This window comes from Alligator sinensis, unplaced genomic scaffold, assembly GCF_000455745.1.
Source record: "Alligator sinensis unplaced genomic scaffold, ASM45574v1 scaffold233_2, whole genome shotgun sequence".
Taxonomy (NCBI): domain Eukaryota; kingdom Metazoa; phylum Chordata; order Crocodylia; family Alligatoridae; genus Alligator; species Alligator sinensis.
This window is the reverse complement of record NW_005841941.1, coordinates 3,139,929-3,156,042: the sequence shown is the minus strand read 5'-3', so window position 1 is coordinate 3,156,042 and position 16,114 is coordinate 3,139,929. Positions and strand designations below refer to the sequence as shown.

The window sequence follows — 16,114 nt, the reverse complement described above, 5'->3', positions numbered from 1 at the left end:
AAAATATCCATTCAACTCACCAAAACCAAAAAAATGACAACCCCTTCAGACTTAAAGCATGTCACTGTTTGGACCCTGAATCTGAATTACAGATCTTTTGTGAAGTTCATCTTCATAGCATTTATAGCGTAGCATAACAATATATTTTGACATGTACCTCTTCCATGGTGGTGTCTGAAATCCCATAGCAGCCAATATGGAGATCATTCAAGCTGGTATCAAGGGCTTTGAGGAGAGACTGATATGCTCCAGAGACTCTGGAGTTGTATGGGGGAAGCACGTACTTTAGCTCTCCACCAATATCCTGCTTAAGATAAGCTTCTGGGAGGTGTGACTTGATCATGGAGGTCACTGCTGAGGTGTCACACTCTTCTGTCATGTTCTGAAAACCGAGAAAATCACCTACAGTTCAGATATCAGCCTGGGAGGTGACCTTCTCATCCACAAATTAATGTCAGCACTAGGTGACCTATAGTGTTCAAGACCTATAGGACTCCATCTTCATTATCAAAGGGAGATGGAAAAGGATACCTGACTAGATCATTACATTGGAACCTAGATCCAGGTTCTACTCTGAGCCCTGTTACTGATGCCCTGGTGGTTTCTGGGGAAGGGTGCCTCAATCCAGTTGAGGCAACTGGGAGGAGTAAGGCACTAAATACCTTTGTTGATATGAGCCTTAGCTTCTCTGTCTCTGTTCCTCATATTGTAATCTGTAAAACAGGGATTACAATACTTTCTTTGCCTGCCTTTTCTATATAGACTGTAAGCTCTTTGGAACAGGGACTCTCTCTCACTATACATCTGCACAAAACCCTGCAACATAGGGCTTCTAGTGCTGCCCTAATAACAACAGCAGGGACCTTCCTCTCTCTGGCAGCATAATACTTTGCTTCAGGCAAGACATTCCCTGTGGATTCTCCTTGTCTGGTTATTTCTTTGAAGAACTAACTTCAAATTCTATATATGGCTTTGCTTTAGCCTTCAGGGATACTCTATCCCTTTCTAACATAGAAATGCTTTTATGTTCCAGCCAGTTCAATGGCCTAGTTAAAAGTGTTCAACTCTGCTCTGAGGGGATCTCAAGACTGATACATCTTCCTAGTGTCTCCCTTTCTGAGACAGCAATGCAGTTCATCCCACATCCTTAGGCATCCATCTTCTTCTCTAGGCACTGAAGTCCACCATTCAGAAACCACTGACTTCCTCAAACCTGTTGCTTGGCTTCAGTGTTTCCAGGTATACAATAATTATCATATTTGTATGATAATTTCAACCCTTGTACAATGCACAATCAATAATAGTAAAAGTGTTCAAAATGTACAATAATTTTTGAGGCAGCTAACTGATACAGCATATGCAATACCCAAGTCAATCTCAAGGAGTCTTAACTGACTTTTAGGTTTGCTATCAGCACTTTCTTATGACTGCTTGCCTCAAAATAAAGGAACACTTCAACTTTGATGACCCAGTTCTCACTCCCTCACTGGCACTTACACACGTGGGGAGTCTGCTCTGACACACTGGAAATCCAGCACGTGTGAGCAGACTCAATTAATTGAGCCTGCTCAACCACATAAATTGACAGACACTGGCAGCCTCGTGCATCATGTGTATCAGTGGCACAGCTCGGGTTTGGCGCTGAGAAAATGGCGGCGGTGCCCTTTGAACTAAAACACATTTGATATGCTTTAGTTCAAAGCGCACTGCTGCCATTTTCTCAGTGCTGATGCATGCTGCATGGCTGATCCTGACCCAATGCCAAGCACTTTTAATTAGCATGGCTTGCTAGTTAAAAGTGCCTGGTGCTGCGTTGGAGCACATGTAAAAATGCCCATAGTGAGCAATACAAAGTAAATAAGAAGATGACTTATTTGCATGCTTACTTGCATATTTTTCAGTGTACCATATTTTTTCAGCAAATATGACAATGTTGAGCTTCCAATAAGATAATTTCATATTTAAGACCTGGCAATGCTGCGTGGCTCCCATTTAAACCCATGGGCATTTATGTTTCTTCTGGTTATCATGCACAAAGCAAGCAATCTGAAGCCCTCATGCTGTCCCCACCAAGAGCCAACTGTTTTAACCCCTAGTTCAAGCTGAAGTACCTGAAGCAGGAGTTTCAAACTAGATGTTAGCCTGTCCAGCTTGTCAGTACAGCCTGACAGATTCGACAAGCACAGGAAAGACAAAATACAGCAAAGGATCCTGAGAAGGTAGACGTGTGTGTGTTTGTGGCCTGCTGCTTTGTATCCTCACCTGGGATGAAGGAAACTTGCATATTAGGGATTAGGTGTTGTAACACCAAATGGAGCAACACTGAAGAACCTTAAGGATTTGGTTGCATTCCCAGTAGAATGGGGGCTTCGGGAGGAGCTCCTTTCATTACTCAACAATACATTTTCTATCTGTTCCCAGTACCCTTTATGTACTAGCAGAAATTGGGCTCATGATATAATCCACTAAAATGGGTCCCAGAGGTCCTACCTGTTTAATGGCTTAGCCTTCAACACAAGTAGAGAGGGTAGAGTGAGGAAGCCTAGGATGGACAGCTCTGGAATAAAGAAGAGTTATTCCAGAATAGCTAAATTAACTAGAATAACTATCACAGTCTCCACTGTGTAAACAAAAACCTAGACATTTATGTACAATGTACTCTTTTTTATGGGGTGCCATATTTTGTCTCTTCCCTGTCATCTCATGCATTTGAATTTAGGCTCTTTCAGAGTTTGGCACTGAAAAAACTTTAGTCACATTTGGACATTTGAGTCTAAATCATTTGAGTCTAGGATTCCCTAATACAGTTACAAACCTTCTTTTTAGTGAGAATCAGATGGTATCCATCACCAAATGTTTCTTTCAGGTAGAAAGGAGACCCACAGCACTTGAGGCCTCCCTCCTCCAGAAATGCAATTCGGTCACTCAGAACTTCTGCTTCATCCAAGTGATGGGTAGAGAGAATAGTGGTGCGGCCTAAAACAAGGGGCATGAAGGTAAAGCAAATATATCAGGCACAGGACAGAGTACATGAAGATTTTCAAAAAGATCAGCTGTAAAAATTGAATGCTTAGAAATCATAGTGAAGGTGACTGAGAGCAATGTTAGGAAGGAACCATCCTTAGGATTGTGGCAGACTTTCACAATACAGTCAGAGGAAGGTTTCCAAAACCCATGCACAGCCTGCAACATCTTTGTGCCTTATCAAATCAAGTAACTTGTGGCCCACATATCCCACAGTGCATGTGGAATATGTGTGTGGGCAGGGAGGGACGGGGGGATGGGAAGGAAAGGGTTGTTATCAATGGATCTTCCACTAGCTACAGTTTATGGGGTGCTCCAGCTTATGTCTCCTATGTTACCCCAGGAAGAGAGCTACATTTACTTTGTGGGCTACTGACAAAAATTCTTGCCTCAGGGCTCAGATCACTTATTTGGCAGTAGATCTGGCCAAAGTCAGGTCATGAGTTGTGAGGGCTTAATCTGGCCTCTTTTATGAAGTTGCTAAATAAAGGAAGGCTTTGAGAAAAATGCTCCTGCAATATTAAATTACTTGCACATATTCTGCAAGTCATTTTCAGAGCCTGGGGCCAGTTCCAAAGCCCATTAAAGTTACTGGAAAGACTCCAGTCCCCCTGCTCAAGACAGGACTATTCCTGTCTAAACTGTCCCAGAAAAACATTTAAAATAACCTGCACTAAAAAAAAAAAAATTCCAAAAAAAAAAAAAAAAGCACAATTGATATCTTTCTCTTTCCAAAGACATCAGGATGCTTCCAGGATATTAACTCCAGATCACTTATACCTGAAGCAAGAATCATATTCCTAAGACCAAAAAAGCTGGCCTCAACCAATGCACATCCTTCCATCTTGTTTCAAGAGCAACCTTTATTCTCGGTGCTTATTCTAAATGTTGCTTTGTTGCTGGGTCTTCACAGTTGAGTCTCAGGTACAATTTTCAAAAGTCTCTGACTTAGGAGCCAAAATTACATTTCAAAAGTGACTTAATCATCTGGAAGCCTTCAACACTTAGCTCCTAGAAATTTTATGCCTTGTCTCTTTGCAGTACCTTTTTTATTTCTGGATATAATCTCCCAAATACACCTCCGAGAGCATGGATCCACACCAGTGGTGGGTTCATCTAAGATTACAACTCTTGATCCACCGAGAAAAGCTATTGATATAGACAACTTCCTTTTCATCCCTCCAGACAATGAGCCAGCTAGCTTGTGACGATGGCTATACAACCCAGTCTCCTTCAATGTCCTTCAAAAAAGAAAAAAAACACAAAAGTTTGCAGTTCAGCTATTTAGTTAAAGGCAGGGAATTTGAATACACCCAGCAACATTAATGCAAATGAAAAACTGCTCAGGCATGGACTGCTCTGCTGAATTGTCATAATGAAGATGATGGTTCAACATGCAGCTCAGACACGGGGGATTTTTTTTTAGGTTGTTTAAAAAATTTTAGTTTGCATATCAAGCTTAAGGGCTTGATCTTGTCATTTGAGAATGCAGGGCCAGATTCACTGGTCCCCCCCTTCTGATTTGCACTCTTTGATGACAAGCAAATTCAACCCGTGTAAACCAGCCAGTGAAACTTTCTCTAGAAAGGGCCAAGATAGGTGGAACTTACTGTTGAATCTCACCCATAATCTTTATGTATTAAAAATACTTACAGTGGGTAGCAAATTCCTTGGGGGAAGGGACTATGTTTTCATAGATCCATAGATTTTTTTAAGGCTGGAGGAGAAGAATAAAACCATTCTGCCTGACTTCTTGCATTAAACAGACTCCAGTAACTTGTGGCCAAGTTTTGCAGCAATTACCATCACTAAAAAATGACACTGGAGGACACTGTGCCCAAAACATCAAGCCAGTTGTCAGCTCTCTCTCCCTTTCATGTACCTTTGCACTTCATCCTGAAGCTTCTGCTTACTCCAGTGCGGGACTTTGATATAACTATAAAGCAGCAGGTGCTCCTTGGTGGTGAGATAACTAAATAACACATTATGCTGCATACAGATGCCCATGTTCTTCCTGATGATATTTTGATCCGTTCTGATATCTTTGCCATAAACATAAATGGTACCTGATGAAGCAGGGAACAGCCCAGTCAAAATAGATCTGGAATAAAAGAGCAAAGGAGATAAATGACCAATGCTGGAAGGCAAAGAGAAGGAACCCACAGATTTCCCACTTCCCCCCTCCTCTTTTTTTTTATCCTTTGCCCATCACTATCCACAAAGACTCCATGTCATGGCAATACATCTTGTAGCTATAAAGAACAAGACACAGCTTCCTCGCACCTGTCAACTCTGTTCTTCTGAACAGTAGTTGCTAGATTACTCTATATCTGCTGGTTTAGAACTGAAGGGCCAAGCTCCAGTTTTGGATCCAGAGGATGTTGTCTTGCCATCAGACCACTGGGTTTATCCCAAGCTTAAATAAGCTTCTATGTAGTTATCAACAAATCACATTGTGCAAATTACTCTAAATTTAAGGCCATTGTATGGAAAAATTGGGCAGCTGATAAGGTTGCCAGGATTGGGGGAAGGGAGTTGTGGTATGCTACTGGACAGTGGCTTAATCAGTCATATAGTTATCTATTATGTGAATATGAGGGACAAGCAGCAAATGAGACAGGGTCAGCTGCACTTTTAGAAGTGCAATCTAGTGATCTTTATACTGGCAGTAACTGTATCAGCTTTGACAAGTAGAATTTATTGAGCACAGCACTACTGAGCAAGAAGGAGAGACAGTTTTCCAGACAAGATATGTATGGCAAGCACCTCCCAAAGTGAAAAAAACATTGTTAGTTAATAATTAGCTACCTAACAATACCTAATGGAATCAGGTCAGGTACTTTCTACCCAAAATGACTACATGTACAATGCAGGTCATTTTTAGAGATTCAGGGTTTAAAGAGAAAATATATTTCTCAAACTACCCCTCAAACTTCCCAGGTTGTTAAAGCATGCTGTTAAAGCCTGCCCTTGAACTCTTCATTCTCCCAGGGTGCTTAACCCTGTTGAAAATCATTCAAATAGAAAAGAGAAGGAACAGGAGACCCCAATCAGAATTTAAACCCATTGCCATGTTCTAGGAAGTCATTACTCTTTCTCTTAAATTGTCTCTGTCTGTGCTGTTCTTAGAGAATGCAAATGCATCTGCAATGTGCTGAGAAGTAATGTCTCCCTATCTCTGTGGTGTTTTGGTGTATGTATTTATCAGCATAATGTGCTTTCAGAGTAATATACACATATTTATCATTCCTAGGGTTTCAGCTGTAGACTTCATTTGTACTCTCCTTCAGTTAAAGTGTACAGCTACATTATTGGGGCACCGTGCACAGGAGGAAGGATGGTCCTGTGGTTAAGATTACAAAATAGAATCCTACAGAGGATAAGGCTGCAGTGAAGAACTCTAGGTTTAATATAGCCCACCACAGACAGCCTGTGTGACTCCTGGAGCTGGTTCCTATACCAGCCAGGCCCTTATCCTAACCCAGCACAGAGAGACAAGTCAGGGAAGCTTGTCAATAGCCATATGGCTGTGGCAAACTCCTGTCCTGCTGGCCCTAAATCCCCTTGCTGCTTTAATGCATGCCAGGGTTATGCACAGATCAATATTCAGAATTGGAGCCGATCAATAAGTAATGACAAGATGCTATATCACAGTGCTGAGCAGAGCATGGGCATGGAGGGGACCAGAGAACTAAGTCCTGCCTGTCTGTCTGTATTCTTTATTTAAAACTTCTAACAAAAGAACTGCATACCTGGAAGAGCTGAAAGGCCAGTGGATTAATCTATTACACATTCCAGCTCAGCAAACTCACTAGGCTTTCAGCTGAATGGGAAGTCAATAGTCTTTCTAAAATTGCTGCAACTTGGAGTATGTGCCAATTACTCACTGTTTTCAGGTGCAAGCCGCTATGGGCATGGAATAGATGTTACAGCCACTACTAGGCTATGCAAGATTATAGGAATGCCACTAGAGTAGAAAGCATCCAATGATTATTGTGACCTTAATGCTGTTTTTTGGTAGCAGAAGAAATCTCTTTCACTCTTAAAGTCTTCTTATTTAGTACTATCAGACACCAAAGCAGAAAGTCACCCTTATATATAAGGGGTCTGATGACTGCTGAGATACACAAAGACTAAGGTACATAGCATAACTACAAAAGCATAAACCCAGAAAGCATTTTATTCAGCCTTATGATACTGTCATATGTCTTTTCATTCATCTTTGCTTGCTAATCTGCCCTATCTGGTGGAATCAAATAACCCCACTTCAAAAGAAGCCTACATGGTGGTAGTCTTTCCAGCTCCATTATGCCCCAGCAAAGATGTGATGTTGCCTTCATAGAAGTTCAGGTTGAGGTTTTCCACTGCAGCTTTGGAGCCATAAGTCTTTGTTATTCCATGAAGAGAAACTCCCAGGGTGAGATCAGTAGGTTCAGGTTCAAGGTTAGGAGGGAGGGTACCATTAGCATCTAAAGAAGGATCAGGGGAGACATGTTATTCATTTAAGTAGGTAGTTATAGACTTTTTTCATCTAGAACAGGAAAAAGACAGTAAATTATATGCTTTTCAGATAAAACTTAGGAACACTTCCTGGTACTTGTGTAATTTCTGAACTCTCCAATATTTCTTCCTCTAAATTTTACCACTTATAAGAACACTTAGCAGCAATAATTATTCACCCTGTGAGTGGCCCTATGTCTGTACATTCTACAGGTTCTAATACAATATATTAAACAAACAGATTTCAATTTGGGGTAGGACTTACTAGATAGGACATGTCACTGGCTGCATCTACACAAGACACTTACCATGCCGTAGCTGTTTAGTACTGCACGGTAGCATTATGAGGCATGAACCTCGTGCAGTAATGAGTTACTGCGCAGTAGTAATGAGCTACTGTACAATCAGTGTCACCAGGAAGCCATGTGGAGATGCTACTGAGCAGTAACACCAGTTCCTGTGCAGTCTTTTAGTACATAGATATGCAAGTACTAAATGACTGTGCAGTGACAACTCATGTAGATGCAGTCACTGGAACTGAAACACATGGGCTCAGTTAATGGCCTTATCACTGACCAATGTAAAATATTGCACAGGACATTTCACCTGTCTGCGCTACTATTTCCACCTCTTCATCTTAACAAGGATTTTTCTCTCACAATGTGTTTGTTAGCACTTAGCACAATATGGCAGTGGTTAGCCTGGAGCAACTGCCCCAGGTTCCAATAGGGACAGAGGGTGAAGAAAACAGTTTTTGTTGCAGCCACATGATTGCAAATCACAATCAGAAGTTACCGCTGCTCCTGGGTGCAGCAGCCACTCCAAGCAGCTGGCTGCATTCTTACACTACTGCGATATGGCCCGAGTTTCAGCTGGGACCTCAAAACAGTATTATATAAAAAGTATTCTCAGTAGTTGCGCTAGCAGTAGTAGTAGCAGAGCCGACCCTAGGGGTGTGCAGGGCCCGAGGCGTATCTGCCTGTGTGGGCCCTATGTGGAGGGGGCGGGGGGGCGAGTGGCTGGAGCGTGAAGGGAGTGGCGAGCAGCTGGAGCACGAAGCTGGTGGTGCGTGGCAGCTGCATGGAGTAGTGGCACCCTCAGCACATACCAATGGCACTGTCCATGGGGCCTGTATAGCACTGTCTGCGGGGTCCCCCAAAGCACGGGGCCTGGGGCAGTCACGCCAATTCACCCCCCCCAAAGGACAGCTCTATTAGTGACATTAATTTTAACTGTCTGTATTATTCTTATCATTTTATTCTTCCTGACTGCGTTGCTATCATAACAAAGCATTATCTCAAAGTTTAAGCCTTTTTGAACATGAAACACATTATGCCAATATTAACAAATCAATTAGTCCCTACAGCACTCCTGTGAGATGTGCAGATAAATACTACAGTATCGACCCCACTTTATGCCTAAGGAATCCAAGATAAATAAAGTGAATTGAATTGCTCAGAACTGGAGACACACTCAGTGTCAGAGCTAGGATCAAATCTCAGCAGACCCTGACGCCTGGTTCTCTTCTTAGGCCCTCCTGAAAGAGACTGATTAAAATAATGTCTGATACAAAGTGATGAAAATGTTGACACTTGTCTTAGATAAAGCCTTGGCTCTTGGAGCTGAACACTTGAAATGCACAGTGCAGAGCACAGTGCAAAGAGTCCCATTGATTTTAAGAGTACTATGGTTTGGTAAGTTGTATGCATGGGGCCATTGGGCATGATCCAAAGCCCTCTAAAGTCACTTTAAAATGGCCATTCTGGTTTCCAAACCACCCTACATTGGAAATGCAGATACCACCGGAATCAGCAAGAACGCAAACAAAGGAATGAACTTTTCAAGTGTGTCCATTGCACTAATGTTGCCTGGACCCCTTGGTTACCCATCCAAATGGCCTTATACAGCTCTATTCACATACGTGTCTTATTGGTGATTGTTGCTTCTTTTCTGAATATGAAGTTTGTGAAAAAAAGGCCCTTCCTTTTCTCATTCCACAGTGATGCATTACCATAGCCTTCATCCCAGTAGGATGGAAGCAATGGGAAATACCATGGGGCAGCCATGCCATATTTTCCTGTAACCAAAAAAAAAGGAAACAAGTTACAATATTTGTGACTGTTTCACAGGAAGAATTAGCTTTGATTACACAGTGATCAATGACAAGGATAAACCCTTAAGGGATCTATTTTCTGAGGCACCCATGTCCTTTTGGTATTTGGTATAGGATTTTTCTCTGATTTATGCAATATAAAGCATTAGTTGATATATTAATCCGAATGACTGCATGCTTAGAGTGAATGACTGCTTTACTTTTCTGCCTGGTATTGTTTTCTGTATGCTGGTGGACTGCTTCATAAAGCCAGGGAAGAAAAGCAAATGTCATACACAAGATGTTTAAAAAGCTCTTGACTTAAAACATGATTTACTGTCTGAAATCAAAGAATATGGATTTACTGTTGAAAATCCAAATAAAACAACTCAACTGCTGGCTATGGTCCTCAGAGGCTTTTCTCTTGCTTCTGCCAGTTAGGGAGAAAGGATGCAGCTTTCCTTACTCTCTAGTATAGGGATGCTCAAACTCCAGTGGGCCAAATGTGGCCCATGGAGCCATGGCATCTGGTCCATGAGACTCCCCATGGGTCAGGAAATTTAGCGGCAGTGGAGTCATGGTAATTAATACTGCCACACTCCCTCGCTGCCAAATTCCCAAATTCCAAACCCCATATGGCTGGATTGGGGCCAGGCTGGATGGGAGATGGGCCATATCCTCTCCCCACTCTGAGGAGCTGGGTCAGGCTGCTTCCCACTCCCCTGTACAGCTGGATGGGGCCTGGCCATATACCCCACCAGGCACTGGATAGGGACTAGTGCCCAGATCTGACCAGCAGACAGACTAAGCATTCCCCATCCAGCCCAATGGGGAAAAGGTTGAGCACCACTGCTCTAGCATATTTCATCCAGCCATATGATAGACAAGGATCCCCTAGCTTTTTCCAAGCTCTGACAGTGCCTCAGTTTCTTTACTCCTCTGTAAACACATTTAGTATCTGGTGAGATTCCCCAATATAATACGCTTTATCACATGAAATTAAATCATGCCCCTTTCATTCAAGTGTAATGTCAGCACCGCTGGCCAGGTGCAGACATTACACTTTTTCCAGTTTAGGTGGTCAGAAACCTGTCTTAAATTAATAACAGAACAGAAGTTGCAGGCACATAGACTGCTTTAAAAATGGTGGATCCTGGTCTAAGATCTGGATTGATGTACTATCAGACTTACTCAATCTAGGTTATACCAGTCTATCGAACATCAGTGCCAGGACCACTTGCAAATCAAGGTAGGTTGCTGTCTACTGGTGTCCCAGGGGACTTTGCATGTTCCCACTAGCTCCCCTTGCAGGGAGCCACAGCTCACTTGCTCCAGCCAAGTGCCTAGCTGGCCCTGCCCTCGAGGTCTCTGTCTATCAGCTGCAGGCAGGATGGGGGGCTTGTGAGCTGCTATGGGGGGGATGGGGGTGCTAGCAGTGCACTTCACATTCCCAACCCAGTCTGTGAGTCACAGAGTCTCCCTTCCCTGTCCCAAGCCCCGGGATCATGTGCTGGAGAGGCTCCAGGAAGGGCCCAGAGAATTCCCCCCAACCCCCCCAGCCAGTGCTGAGTTCCTGGCTGAAGCGACATCCTTCTGTGCAGCTGTGGGGCTCTGGTCCCTGGGCAGGGGAGGGACAGCCATGCCTTTGTGGCTGGAATATCTGGCAGGGGGGGGCAAGTCTAGCATCAAGATGGGGGGCACGGGCAGCAGGTCCCCTTCCCCACCCCTGGAAAATGGACCCGCCTGAGCCAAGCCAGGCACTGCAGCTGCAAGGGCATGATTGCCCCCCATCCCCAGGGATTGCAGCCCCATGGCTGCATGGAAGGAAACAGCTTCAGTCAGGAACCCAGGGCTGGCTTGAGGGAGGGGGCAGGGATAGGGAGAAATCCTCTGAGCCCTTCCTAGAGCCACTTCAGTGCATGGTCCCAGGGCTTAGGACAGGGGAGGGACACTGTGCCCCTGTGTCCCACTGACCTGGCTGGGAATGCAGGATGCACTACTGGCTCCACCTCCCCCACCCAGCAGCTCACAAGCCCCCAAGTATAAGCTGTGGTCCTACTGCCTTTGTGCTTCCTGGGGTAAATCCCTGCACCTCCCACCTCAGACAAAGCCCAAAGACCCCCATGCCACCAAGCAGGGATGAGCACAGCTCCCTCTGCTGGCTGCCTGCCTGCAGCCGACACCTGCTTGACGGATGGCAAGGCAGAAGGGGAGGCAGCTGCCTGACAGTCAGTGACGGATGGCTCCCAGTTGGCTATCCTCAGCAATGTCTGGCACCCTCAGCCTTCTGGCCTTGGCCACTGCAGGCATCTGCCTATCTCACCCCACTGAAGGGCAAACGTGACTGCTGTGCACTCCCAATCCAATCTGTGCAGCTTAGATAAACCTGCATAGATTGGATCAATTCCACCTTGGGCTTTTTGAATGTCTGTACTTAGCCTCTGTGTGCAGATACTTGAACACGTGAATTAGCCAACGTTAATTTATTATTTTCAAGAGACACTGTATAGCAGTAGAATGTAATATTTTGCTTTATTACCTGGGAAAACGTTCCTAATGTACCAGCCCAGAATAAAGTAAATGAAAGAGTCTATCAGAATTAGCCAGCACATCCAGCTGAAAGAAGTGTTGTCTCCATTCAATGGAGATTTATACATATTGTCCCACTGCAGGCCTGCATAAAGGAATTTGAAAACAAAATTGTATTAGTCAGTCAAATATATCATAGCAATGAAAACTCAAAACCTTTTTTCATATATACTGGACACACCTACTCCCTGTTCCTCATAACGAGCAATGTATTGACTTGCATAACCAAATGCACTTGGAGACAACAGGCACTGTGGAAGAAAGTGAAAAACAAAAAACTAATGAAAAATCACACACACACACCCCCAAAAAAACCCAACCACTCAAAAGCCCATCTTGGATCTGATACAGTAGTCACAGAAGTGAATGAGAATATTTTTAATGACTTCACTGAATACTGAATTAGGCACATTCTCAACAAAATCTTCATGAATGGCCTCAAATTCTGCACTCCCACCCCTCAATTTTGCATATGCAGCTCATAGATTTGTGCACAAAAATCAAGTGGTTAGATTTACTGAGTATACAGTTATTCAAATGAAGGATTTCACGAATATGAGCTATAGAAGCGGTGTCACCATCTTTTTGAAAAACTGAGCCTAAACTTTGCCAATTCAGCAGTCAAAGAGAATGACTGAAAGTACTGGTGCTAAATTTACCACCAATTTAAATGTGTAGCATTGCAGTGGGTTTTGTAGACTTGGATTTGCCTAAGAAAATAATGATTTTGGCCTTTGAAACCTAACTATTCACATCTCAACAAAATTCTCACCCTTCAGCATGAGGTTTACAACAATAAAAATAATGTCTCACCTCTGTAAAGGCCAGGCAGTAAGAAAAGTAGGCCAGAATGCCAAAAAGTGACACTAACTCTTGAGTTAATCAGAGAGATGCTTTATACCTCTTCATAAACCCTTTTATTCCACCACTCTCCATTTAATATTGAAATCCGACCTCCCGATTTTTTACCTTTTGGAGGAAACATTAGATTTCTGATTCTTTAATTCTACTTTCATTACTGCACAAAGGTAAATTTGATGTTTGTGAAATTAAAGGAATAGTAAAGCCAGGTGAAAAGGGTCAGTGCTCCATTCTGTTAGGACCCCTCACATTCCTACCTATAAGAGCTTTGCTTTTCTAGTTCTAGGTATCTCTTGATCAAAACTCTATTGTGTGTCTCATTGCACCGGGGTTTGGTGTTGTCCATAAATAGAGTATAAGATGAGGTCCCCAAATTTGTTCTTATTTGTGACACAAGGCAAAACAGGAACTCAACTCAAAGATGAAATCTCCTGAATGCATTAAGACTTTTATTTCACTGAGAAACTTACCAGCAGGCTCTTCACTACAAAGCTCAAGTCATTTTCAATTACAAGCAGGACAATGTAGGGGAAAAATGTGAGGATGTATACAAGGCTGCCAACCAAGGCAGCAATGTTGGTGTTGTTGAAGAAGACACTGATGAAGTAGCACATGGCTATGATGGAAAGGCTGTAGTCCATCAGGTACAGGAATAGAATAGCTATATTTATTTTGGGAAGGATATTGCCAACTTTTAAAATAGTAATGAGAAAAATGTCTGTGACTAGAAGGAAACAAGCACATTCTATGAACCAGGCAAAAAAATGACTGCTGGAGTTGACACCCATCATCTTCATATACTAGGGAAAAGAAAAAAGGGAAAAGGCACTGTTGGTTACTGAGAGAGCTTTCTGTTTATGCGCTTGTGTTTACTGTTTTCATACTAAAATATTTCTTTCCACTTTTTTCAGACTCTGGATATTGCATGCAAATTTATTTTTTTCTTTTTGGCACATCTCCTCCTTAAAACAAGACAATATGGTAAATTTGCATCTTTGGGATGTTCACTGATTAGAGCACAGTTTATCACAACGGGCCATGGCACAGGATGTATGTATCTACTTACAGGTTTGGTCCTTAAAATCCAACACAAAAACAGACAGAAGCCTCCAGTATAACCACCTTTGTTGATTTGACAGTCTTTTGGTTGTTATAAAAAATATTGTTCAAGTGTATGGTTCTAGTACCGTGATAGTTTTAAAATGCCATTTAACTAATCAGCTCATTTTTTAAAATCCCAATTCCTCCTTCCCTCTGATCTGAAACAATACAGAACCGAATCTGCTTTAAACATGCACAGATCCAGTGAGACTGAGGATCTACTATCTGAGGATCTGGCCTGATAGACTTACACAGAATAGTATGGGGCACCAAAGACAACATGAATAGGTAGGTGTCTTCCTTAGCCTGTGCAATTGATTTAGATTGAAGATACTCTGGTCCATGTGGAAAATGACATCTGGTTTACCAAGAATAGGATATTACACTGGATATATCAATGACTGGTTATCTATAACCCTCCCCCGCCCCACCCTGCAAACAAAAACCTTACTACATTTACTTTACTTTTTGTGAATGGTTTTTAATTGAAGGCACTCCTTGCTTAATCAGTGTCTGTTTCCATGGGATTAGGATCTGTTCTTGCTGATTGCTGAGGTTCAGTTTTACATAAGCCTTTGACTTTTAAGCATATATAGTGCATTTCGCTTTGAAAATTAAGTAAATTAAAAATAGGGGGTGATCTTCACACTGTTTTCACATTATTATTTTCCCTCCAATTGGCAGGAATGAATCAAGAGCTTTCTTTTACTGGAACTGATGCAAAATAATTTCTAGTACACATGTAAAGTTAGCTGTATCAAGTGTAGGAAAACCACATTCTCATGCCATCACACAAGCGTACCAGAACTGTATTCCTGTAAATCTCTGGCCATTTCTATATTCACCTTTACCTGCATTTTTTACAGGTTTTTTCAGACTCTACATGTTTTTCTAGTGTTTGTTAATGGTAAAAAAAAATCTATGGTTTTCTCTGACTTTTTCACCACTTTTTACAGTTTTTTTCATGGACTTTTCCTTTTTTTACCATTTCCCCTCAATTTTACTTTTTTTTTTTTTTTTACCATGTTCCCCAGCCTTACCATTTTTTCTTACAGTTTTTTTCCTGACTTCACTGTTTTTTAAAGGAGAAAATTTTTGAGTTTTTCCCAACTTCACCTGTTTTTTCACTGTTTTTTTCCCCTGACTCTTTTACCATTTTCCCCAACTTTAGCACTTTTAATGGTAACCTTTTTATTGTTTTCCCAACATTTTTACTATTTTTACCAGTTTTCCTGACTTTACAGTTTTTTCCTGACTTCACCTTTTTTCTATTTTTTCCTGCATTACCTTTTCTAACAGTAAAAATTTTACTGTTTCCCCCAACTTTCCCCAACCTTTTCTTCTGTTTTTTTGTGACTTCAACATTGTTACCATTTTTTCTAACTTTACCACTTTAAACAGTAATTTTTTTACTGTTTTTTCCAACTTCACTCTTCACTTCGCTTCATGATCTTTCCCCCCTTCCCTTTTTTTTTTTTTTTTTTGCTATTTGTTTTATCTTTACCTGTTTTTTTTAACAATTGTTACTGGTAAAAATGTTTTTTTTCCCTCCAATTTTTTTACTGTTTTTCCTGATTTTACCTCTTTTATAATTTTTTCTGGACTCAACCTTTTTTTTTACCATTTTTTTCCAACTTGATTACCATTTAACTGTTTATCCTGACACTAGCCATTTTTATACCACTTTCCCCTGACTACCATTTTTAATGATAAAATTTTTACTGTTTTTCCAGGCTTTTTTTAAAAACATTTTTTAACCATTTATCCTGACATTTAACCATTTCTATTTGTTCCTGACTTTTAAGTTAATATTAAAAAAAATCTTTTTACTCCTCCTTTTGAACCATTTTTTTTTTACTGTTTTTTCCTAACTTTACCAATTTTTTTTTTTTTTTTTTACTATTTTTCCCCCAACGTCACCATTTCTTACCAGTAAAAAATTTACCT

General features: G+C 41.7%; 1 protein-coding gene across 1 annotated transcript in view; it reads right to left on the bottom strand.

Annotated features, from left to right (window-relative positions):
- The window catches only part of ABCA12 (ATP binding cassette subfamily A member 12), a 131,160-nt gene that overhangs the window by 36,576 nt on the left and 78,470 nt on the right, over positions 1 to 16,114 (bottom strand). Inside the window, exons 25-33 of the mRNA XM_014518193.2 lie at positions 13,537 to 13,866; positions 12,387 to 12,456; positions 12,156 to 12,290; positions 9,446 to 9,601; positions 7,307 to 7,493; positions 4,907 to 5,125; positions 4,069 to 4,265; positions 2,816 to 2,976; positions 158 to 382 (exon numbers count right to left, since the gene is read on the bottom strand). Coding sequence (XP_014373679.1) covers positions 158 to 382; positions 2,816 to 2,976; positions 4,069 to 4,265; positions 4,907 to 5,125; positions 7,307 to 7,493; positions 9,446 to 9,601; positions 12,156 to 12,290; positions 12,387 to 12,456; positions 13,537 to 13,866 — 1,680 coding nt within the window. The remainder of the gene's footprint in view (positions 1 to 157; positions 383 to 2,815; positions 2,977 to 4,068; positions 4,266 to 4,906; positions 5,126 to 7,306; positions 7,494 to 9,445; positions 9,602 to 12,155; positions 12,291 to 12,386; positions 12,457 to 13,536; positions 13,867 to 16,114) is intronic.